This window comes from Mus pahari, chromosome 13 (genome assembly GCF_900095145.1).
Source record: "Mus pahari chromosome 13, PAHARI_EIJ_v1.1, whole genome shotgun sequence".
In the NCBI taxonomy this organism is placed as follows: domain Eukaryota; kingdom Metazoa; phylum Chordata; class Mammalia; order Rodentia; family Muridae; genus Mus; species Mus pahari.
Window position 1 is genome coordinate 55939722 of NC_034602.1, and position 10172 is coordinate 55949893.

At 44.4% G+C, this 10172-nt stretch overlaps 1 protein-coding gene across 1 annotated transcript; it reads right to left on the bottom strand.

The window, feature by feature from the left end:
• Positions 1 to 291: 291 nt before the first annotated feature.
• Positions 292 to 8120, bottom strand: Tlr6 (toll like receptor 6). Its single transcript, XM_021211086.2, has 2 exons — positions 8095 to 8120; positions 292 to 3695 (listed from the first exon to the last, which is right to left on the bottom strand). The coding sequence occupies exon 2, from the start codon at positions 3662 to 3664 to the stop codon at positions 1244 to 1246; it is 2421 nt and encodes an 806-aa protein (XP_021066745.1). The 5' UTR covers positions 3665 to 3695; positions 8095 to 8120; the 3' UTR covers positions 292 to 1243.
• Positions 8121 to 10172: the final 2052 nt, after the last annotated feature.

The following is a 10172-nucleotide window of genomic DNA, read 5'->3' on the forward strand; positions in this document are numbered from 1 at the left end:
TATACTTTTTTCTCAAATGAAAGTTCTTAGCAGTTTCAAAATTTTTATTATCAAAATAAAATGTTTACTAAGAAAAATCAGATCACACACGTAAGTGAAAAGAAAAAAAAAAAAACTCAAGTCAACAAAATCGTACCACATGGATGTTACAACAACAATGGAGATTTATTTTTTCTCACTAAACCTATGAACATGTTTCAACTCTTGATGCCAACTGAACAAAGTTTCTGTTGTTCAGAAACTTTTACTAACACACACACACACACACACACACACACACACACACACCAGAGGGTAAAGCTCAGCCAAAGGCCAACAAGGACTTACAAGAGTCTTTGACACATACAGGTGACTTCTTTTTTGCTACTATAAAGCCATGTAGACTCCTGCTCACACTGAATTCATCCTGGAAAGGAGGAGGGAGAGGGAACTGAATGATGGAGGATTTACTCAAAAAGGACTGTGTCAGCATGAAAGCAGACAGCTATGCCAGCCGGGACTGAGCTACCTCTGTCTAAGAAGGCAAATTCCACATCCATCTCCAGCCTCACCCCACGGCTCAGTGGACTCAAGGCTTTCACCAAGTCTCTTGTCAAAGATATAAAGGAACTAGAATCCAGAGCTCTCAACTTTGCGCCACCATAACAGGAGACCTAATGCAGACAAAGGAGAACTCGATCGTGGTTTCAGTCCAAGTCTTGAATTCCTGGCTTTGGGACCCGAGGCCACACAGTGTATCATGGCATTGAGGGCATGTGATGCAGGGGCTGTTCACCTCATGATGATAAGGAAACTGAGAAAGGGGTCCTGGGGTGGGGGAGGGCACACTCCTAAGCTAATAATGGTGGTTCATCCCTGTAATCCCAGTTCTAGGGTGGCTGAGGCAGAAGGGATACTCGGAGCTCAGGGACAATCTAGACAACATATATATGGTGAGACCCTGACATAAAAGCAAGAAAAATGAGCCTTGAAAAAAAAATACAGCCTTCAAAGACAAGCCCGCAGTGACAAACTTCCTCCAGTCAGGGCCCCATACTAATTGTCCATTCAGCTGTGAACTCAGCAGGGGGCAAATCCATTAATGAAGTTAGCACCCTCATAAACTACTTCTAAACATGTTGTTTATCATAAGCACAGAAAGCAAACTAAGACACCACAACACAAGCACCTTCAGGCAGGAACTTAAAACCATGATGCTCATGAGAGCCCAGGTTGACAGTTCATTAAGTTGGAAACCCAAGCTTCAAGTTTTCGCATCATCCTCATTGACTAAGGTTAACTTCATAATAAACGAAGCTCTAAGGTTGGCCCAAAACAGCCCATGTTTGCCCTTCTCAGTAGGCCATTCCAAGTACGTTCGCTGTGCCATGAGAGCCCGCAGCTTGTGGTATCTACTGGGAATGTTGTTCTGGGCAATGGGTTCCAGCAAGATCAGGATTAAGTTATCAGAACCTTCATGGAAGAGATTGTGATGGGCAAAGTAGAGTTCATAATGGCACCACTCGCTCTGGATGAAGTGGGGAGACAGCACGAAGATGGACTTGTAACTCTTCTCAATGAAATGGATGATGTTCTCCACAATGCTCTTGCCAGGGACAAAGTTCCTCTCATGGAGGCAAACCCGGATGTCATTTTTCTCTAGGTTGGGTAGTAATTCGTTCTTCACCCAGGCAGAATCATGCTCACTGTATGAGACAAAAGCATGGAACTGGAGGTTTCTCTGGAGTTCCTCTAAGGGGATGTTCCTGGCCCTGTGCCTGGTCTGTGTCCACTGGCACAGCATCCTCACATACCAGGGCAGGTCAAAGTAGAGACAGAGGAAAGCCCCAGTGGCAGCCAGCAGCAGCATAGTGGCTCCAATGGTGACGGTCAGCAGAACGGTATCGCAGGACAGCGGAGACAGGTGGAAGTCCAGCAGCGCGGTTCCCTTAGAGCTGTCTGGGTAGTCACACCTGTAAGAGTCAGGCCAACCCTCCACCACTTCTCTTGCTACCTGGCCTATGTTCTTGACAAAGTCCCTCAGCTCACACGTGCATCGGAATGGGTTGTACCCCGCTGTTAGGGAGCTAATATTCTGACAGCTCTGGAAGAAATCCTCGGAGGGATAGGAAACTGAGTTATGGTCGATGAGCAGCACAGAAAGGCTGCTGAAGGCCCCACATCCAGGAAGGTCAGTTAGAGAGTTGGATGCTACATTGAGTTCCTGCAAAGCCTGCAGGTGGGTGACATCTTTCGGGATGCTCATTATCCTGTTGTTGTGAAGGTCAAGGACTTTGACCTTGGGTGGTAAGCATCTGAAGACAGTGCCTGTAAGTAAATTCGAAGACAAATTCAACACAGATATGCTCTCAGCCCAGGCGCATGTCCTGTCATACGCATGAGAGTTCAAAGAATTCAAACTAACATCCAGCGTTTCCAGAGAGGACATATTCTTAGTCATGAGAGCTACCTGAAAAAAGTTCTTCAAACCATTCCTTTGTAAGATCAGTGTCTCCAATCTCTTTAAGGTGGAACAGCCTTGAAAAACACTATCAGTGAAGACATTCTGGGTGAAGTTCAGAAATGTAAATGAGCTTGGGGATGGCGGGCACACCATGTGGATGAAAGGGGTGTCTGAAATAGAAAGCATCTTGATGTTCATCTCAGCAAACACCGAATATAACGCCTCCTTCGAAAAGATGAACACTTGGTTTTTCACGTGCTCTATTGTCAGGGACTTCAGTGTTGTCTCCAAGTAAGTAAATTCTTCCCTGTCAATCCTCTCAATGATTGTTAAGTTGTAAATATTGAGGTACTCCACCGGTCGGGGCCAAAAGAATTGGAAAAGTTTAACCAAGCACTTCCAGGTTGTTTCTATGTGCCGGAGGGTCACATTCAATAAGGTTGGACCTCTGGTGAGTTCTGATAAAAATGTCACTAACCTTTGACAGTTTTCATCATTCAGCTTAATATTACTCAGTTGCAAATGTCCTAAAGCGTTTACAGACATGTTCACGTGCACAGAGAACAAGCTATTTGGATGAAAGACCAAATGGAGACCGTGGGTATTGGGAACCTGAAGGCTTTCTGTGTCCCTGTCTTTTCTATGATAATTCACTAAGTCCAGAAGAATGCAGCTGAGGTGCAAGTGAGCAACTGGGAGCAGATCCAGTTGTCGGAACTTGGAGGCACTTAATCCCAGGAAAGTCAGCTTCGTCAGGTTGCCAAACTCCTTACACACAGGCAGCACATCAAAGTCATTGAATGAGAGATCTAGATGCTTCAAGCTCGCCACAGGGCAACAAGAGACGCTCTGCAGCTGATTGTGTGAGACATCCAGGTATTCTAAATCCTGATTGAACAAGAATACCCGGAAATCAAGGCTCCGTATCCTGTTGTGGGAGAGTCTTAGAACTCTTAGCTCTGACAGAAAGCTGATATCAGACATCCAAAGCTCAGATATAGAGTTCTGAGACAGACTCAAGGCTTTTGTTCTTGGTGGCAGACCTTTGGGGACATGAGTAAGGTTCCTGTTTGAATAGTCTACCATAGACTCAAGTTCATTAGAGAACTGGGTCATGCTTCCGACTATTAAGGCCAGGGTGCAAACAAAGAGGAAACTCCCCACGATGGGTTCTCTGTCTTGGCTCATGTTGCAGAGGGTATCCCAGAGGGACATTACCATTCTTCACAGCATTTTTACTTGGGTCCAAGCTCTAGAAATAAGACAGACTTTAAAGTGAATAAAGATTAAGCGGTGAGTTTTAAGCTTCCCTTTTCCAGGATCCTGAGAGCTTTCTTCTCCCACCCTGTACTCATCACCACACCCATTTTTTATGTGATATTGTCTCAGTCTGAAGCCACAGGGAACAATATGAACTTTTAATCCAAGTGCTGTGATTATGTGTTTTGATTAGTCTTGGGGCTTCCCAAAGAATTCTCTAAGGGGCCTCAAGTTTGCTTCCCATACAGAGCTTTTTCGGGGCTGGAGCAGCCTCCCCGGTGGTGTTTGTCAAACTCCTAAATTTAAAGACAAATATATGATCTGCAGCCACCTGAACCAGAGGTAGCAAAGGATGAACAACAGACACAGGGACATAAGAGAATGGGAGAGAGGATATGCACACACAGGGAAAGTGGCAAGAAGGGAAATGGAGAGGGGATGGAGGAAGGGCAGAGGGGGCAAAGAGGTTCAGGAGTATCAAGACAGATATACGCTCGAGAATCTATACTGTGAGGGCTCTGAACAGATCTGAAAAATGTCTGAGTCACATAGGGGGACAGAAGCCAACAAGAGACTGTGGACCAGCCCTTGAAGTCAATCAAGTCGCCACAACTTAATTCTCCCCGCCCCCCAGCCCACCACCCCTGTTCCCTAATGCTATCACACTGACAGTTTGGGGTCGGTATACACATTTCAGGGAAACAGAAGCATTCAGATCCTGGAAGGTTCCATCACTGGAGGATGGGAAACGGGTAAAGAATATTCTTACAGTTCTGGAAGCTAAGAGGTCAAGAGCTGAGGGGATGCATCTGGTGAGAAACCCCTTGTTGGTGGGGACTCTTTGCAAAGCCCTAATGTCATGACATGATGATAGAGATAAAGGGGGGAGGGGTATTGTAACAAGCCACTCCCTTTATGTCTCATTAATTTATTAGTTCATAAAAAGGTTGATCCATTTATGATGGTGCTGCCCAAGGTCCTGCCTCCAAAAGTCATTCACATATGACTTTGGTGGTTAAGTTTCTAGCACGTGAATCCCGTAGATCAATACTTAAGCCATAGGAAAGGCCACAAATGCAGGCAGCTTCTAGAAATAGATGAATTGCTTGATCCTCAACAGCACATAGAAAGAACTCAGCCTTATTGATGCCTTGATTAAAGACCTACATGATGCATCAGACTCCTCCATGGAACTGTAGAACAATAAATGTCCCTCATGTTGAGGCACAGTTATCAATGGTTTGTTACCGCAGCCACAGAACAGACTGTGTTGAGCCATCTTTTTCATTAATCAGGGTAGTAACCACTTCCACTGAGATCCCCAACACTTGGATTGTACAACTAGACTCACAATCCTGCAAAGAACCAACTTCACAGTAGCAAGGACTCAAACTCACCCTGGAAACAGATAAAAGAATAGGACAGACAACATACTGTCTGTCCTCAGAACAAGGTGAGAGTCTAAACAGAAAACAGAAAGGAACAGACTCTTGCAAGCTTCAGTGATTGAAATGGAGAACTCTTTGGATGAGCTGAATTGCAAAAATAGCCCCACTGAGTGTGATAGAAGCCCAAGAAGGGAATTTTCCCTAAGGCCCACCATAGGATGCCAAATAGAAACCACAAAAGAAGTACTAGAAGGTGTGGAGACCAGATCCATGGTTACACTCTGGAAGTATGGAACCAATCCTCAGGGAAAGAAATTGAATGCCCAGCAACATGCTTCTAGAATGAATTCCTAGTGGCTTAGTGATAGAAGACTTGCCTAGCATGCGTGAGGTTCTATGTTCAAGCCCTAGTACTGCCAAAAGAGAAAGATAAAAAGAAGCAAGGCAGGGGCTGGAGAGATGGTCCAGTGAACTCCCAGCACCAGCAGGGCTGACAAAATGCTCGGACATATAACAATAAACAAATAGATTTCTTAAAAGAAAAAGAACAAATAATTAGCAAAAGTGTAGTAATGTTTACTGCTGAGCCACAGTAAATATTGATGACAAATATTTTTAGAAGAAATTGGGACTTAGATTTGCCAAGGATTAAGAGGGAATTATTATGCGTTGGGAGAAAAGAAGAATGTAACCGAAGTATGCTGGGCATTCTCGCTTGATCAAGAGGAAGCTCTAGGTATCAATGATTCAAGATGTGAGGAAATTATAAAGTTAAGTGTGGGAACAAAGCAAATGAGTCTGAAAAATTAGTATAGTTCCACTGGGTAATTTGGTAATTTATGTAAATTCCTTTAAAATTCGCTGCTCTTTACTTTCCCAGTCCCATGGCTGAGCGTTCCCTGAAGGGGTCAGTAGAGGTCCACAGGACAGTGAGGGCGTGGGGATGTTCAGACGGTGATGAAAACTGGAAAGATCAGAACAGCTAGGGTAGAAAATGACAGCTCATTCACAACGCAGCACGACACACAGCCTTGGTCACTGCGTTAAAAAAAGAAAGAAAAATCCTGCCATATAGCATTAAGTGAACGGAAGGAAGGTTACCACCCTGCACACATACCAAGTCTGTAATTTGTAAGAATACAGGTTAGAGCATCACAAAACCTGTGGGGGAAGAATGTGAAAAAATTATGCCAAATGCCAATAGCAGTGATGTCGGGATCGGGGCTTAATTTAATTTTCTTTCTTACCGTTTCAAGTATTTCTAAAATTTCAAAACTTTTAACATCTTCTGGGGTCTCAGGCTATTTTCTCTTACAATCTTGTAAAAAAGTCGTCTTTATTTGATGTGCCAGGGTGAAGTGATATGGGGGGGGGTCCCCCATCTCAGAGGAGGAGGAGAGGGGGGAGTTGGAGGAGGAGCTGCATGAGGAGGACTGATAGGAGGGAGCTGATAATGGGATGTAATGTAAATGATGAGTGAATTATAATTAATTAAATAATTAATGGGAAAAAGCTATCTTTAACAGAATTTCAGCTTGGAGTGTGGAGGCAGGCATAATGTCCCACTCCGAGCTGAGGCAATTGAGGGTTGCCAGGAGAGGAGGAGTCAGTTTTCTTTTAGTGTGGAGCCCTTGGTAAGCCTAACTCAGTTCAATATAAGGTAACATAGCCAAGAATACATGGATAACACAAGTTGGATTTGATGAGATTGGATGGGGCAGCGGCGGGGGGGGGGGGCACTCAGGTGGGTAGATGGTTAAGAGTTGGGTTGGAGGGAAGACAAAATACAGTGTTGGAAATTTTCAAAGAACTAATAAATTAAAGCTCTCTTAAAATATACCCCACCAAAAAGTTTTATATGCAAGCATGCTTCTATTATTTATGATATAAATACATACATAAAGAGGGCCAATCTCTTCGACAAGGTGGCAGAGAATGTGTCCCATCCTACAAATCCCCCCTGGCAGCTTGTGTGTCTGTGTTCAGGGGACTGTCATTCAGCCGCCATGTCCCTACGTGGATACACCTGTCCTGGAGGATGCTCAGAAGCTCGAGTAGTTCCTCGGGTACACATTCTGGCAAACAGCCTCAGTCAGACTTTAGTGAATTCGTAGGTGGCATGGGTGGGACGAAGGGGAAGTAACGCTGGAAAATTCAAGCGTTTATATATTTTTTTAAAGGAAGTATGAGGAGACAGTTAAGAATTTGCTTAATACATCAAACCGAAAGTGAAAGAGAATAGTCAACCACAAAACCAAAAGTGGTAGCGGATGGAGGGAGCGCTGTAAAACTTAAAGCTATGAGAAAGGGAGAAGGTGGGAAGTAACAGTAAGCAAGGGCGAGCATGGGAAAGGTGTTGTCATCAAGTCAACACAAGCGCGAGAGAAACCTGGACTCTGTCAAACTTTGGGTTTGAAGGCCAAGTGCCAGCTCCCGGCTGGATTCAAAGTTACAAAGAGTTTGGGAATCTAATCTCAGTCACTTCCACCAACTGTTTATTCAGACTCCTCTGTGGACAAAGGGCACGGCAGAAACTAGCGCAGCGGGAAACGAATTCACATAGGAGGGGCAGAATTAAATCCTTCCTCCAAAAACGCTCATGAATTAGTGAGAGGTACAGACCAATAAAAGATTATAGTACCACGTGATGAGGAAACAGAACACTGATTCTATACACACAGCTCAGTGTGCTGTCACGACCACAAAAGACTACAAACTTCGTGAAAGGAGAAAACAGCCCAAACCAAGGGGACAGGAAAAGTCACAGGAGTCGGCTCTTTGGCTACCGCTGAAATGCCAGCTGTTGTCTGTCTACCCGAAAGTCACTTAGGTAGTCCTTAGGTAGTCCAAACGACAGCCACACTTAAAACACCACCACAAAACCACTTCGTAAAAATTTCAAAGAAAGGTTACCTATTCCCTGCACTTGACGGTACCGTTTTCTTTCTCGTTTGAAACATCAACGCAGTGATTCGAAAAATCCAGAAAAGCCTTCTTACTTACCAAGACTTCCTTCTGCGAATTACTCTGAAAAAATAAGTGCTTGACCAACCCTAGTCCTTAGCCTGGGAACCACGGTACTTAGGAGTGGTTTGGCGCCATCTCTTGGTCCTGGGTGGAATTACCCCGTGTATAAAACCTTTCTAAGGCATGGGGGCTCTGAGCTGCAGTCTATAAATCCTTGCTTCAGTGTAGTTAATCTTTAGATTCATATAAACAAGCAGATTATGAACATTTTGGTGTTACTAGAAATATTTACTTAAGGTATGTTTGTCTGCTTTTTTCGTTTCTATTTTTGTTTAGTTTTGTTGTTTGTTTTTGTTTTTGTTTTATTTCAGACTGAATTTTAAATTGCCACCAGGATAGAAGTTAGGAGATACAGTTCTGTGCTGTGACAATCCTTCAGATTTCCCCCACAAAATCACCACTGTCATTCGAGCAAGGTTTCAGCATCTTGGAACTAACAGAGATACTTTAAAAACAAAATAAGTTTAAAGCTCATGGTGTGCTTTTTGGAAAGTCGGTTTTCAAGAGAAGTTTCGGTGTTAATACACATTTAACCAGCCTCTACAGTTTGTCAACATTCGCTACTACTGGGAGCTTCAGTTCTTTTTTTGTTTGTTTGTTTGTATGTTTTGTTTTTTTCGAGACAGGGTCTCACTGTATAGCCCTGGCTGTCCTGGAACTCACTCTGTAGACCAGGCTGACCTCGAACTCAGAAGTCTGCCTGCCTCTGCCTCCCGAGTGCTGGGATTAAAGGCTTGTGCCACCACTGCCCGGCGGGAGCTTCAGTTCTTAATTCCGGAAGAGCAAACAATGCTGGTCTTCTTCCAGAGCAGCTTAGAACATGGTTTTCTAAAGACTGTTTAGAATTTGAGAAACACAGTTAGTCAAGGCTGAAAGGCATAGAGGATGAAGGGCAGGCACTTTGAGCAGGTGTCCCTGTACCTGGGCTTCTCACTCGTTTAACTAGATGATCATCTCCTAATTGATCTCTCTGGCTGCCATCCTCTCCCTCGTCTTTACAAAAACAAAAACAAAAACAAAAACAAAAACAAACAAATAAAAACTACCAAGACTGTGCGATGGCCAATGATAAACTGGAAATCACTTCTTCTTTCGGGGGAGGGGGCGGGGGGGGGAGAATAACAATATCTTACTGCTCATCGTCACTCAGCAAACATAAGAGGAAGTCTTCTCCGAACTGGAGAGGCTCAGCAAGGAGTGATGGGGCAAAGCTGGCAGCTAGTGTGTGGAGGGAGGGTATGAGGGGAGACATTGGGGACCTGATTGAAGACCTAGGCAGAGCGGAGAGAAGCCAATGAGATGCAAGGGATTGCAGGCAACACTGGGCCTGCTTCTTAAGAAACCACATGATGCAGAGGTATACACACAAGCTTGAGCAAACACGCACCCACACAGGCACACACATACGTGCGCCTAGCACTGAAGAGCGATCACATGACTCACGTCTCAGTAGTATTGCACAGTAATGATGACATTTGGGAATGCAAGTGCTACTCCTGTTGAAGCTGTCACAACTCTAAGAGACGCCTTTAACGGGAAGGTAGAGCCAACCTAATTCATGCAACTCGCCAGGAAGGGACCGCATGACAGGAAAATGAACACATGGGGCGGAACGCCTCGCTTAACCAACTGTGTAGCTTTGGGCAAGTTGTGTAACCTCACTGAGATTATTTTTTCATCTACAGAACAGTCAGAGTCGTGATTTTTTTTTTTTTTTTTAGGGATGACAATGAGTACCAAGCGGCTGGAATGATGACTGACAAAAAAGAAGCAGGAAGAGTAGGAGATCTGGATTCTGTGAAAGCCATGTTTTCACATGGGAAAGTAGAAAGATCATCGAACATTGAGATCACATGAAACAAATCAGGATGCAGAACCATGGCCTGGGGCACATATACAGGGCTCGTCTTCCTGCCAGCTTTACTCTGGGCACTTTACAAGTACTTACCAACACTCATAAAGGTGCTGTGAGGTAAGTGTTCTACCCCCACCTCACACTGGTTCAGGAGTAGCTAAGAAATGGACTGGTCAGGGGCAGGCTGCTCCAAGACTGT

Bases quoted from the DNA above. Each gene is read 5' to 3' on its own strand.
- Tlr6 (XM_021211086.2), bottom strand. From the start codon at position 3,664: ATGGTAATGTCCCTCTGGGATACCCTCTGCAACATGAGCCAAGACAGA.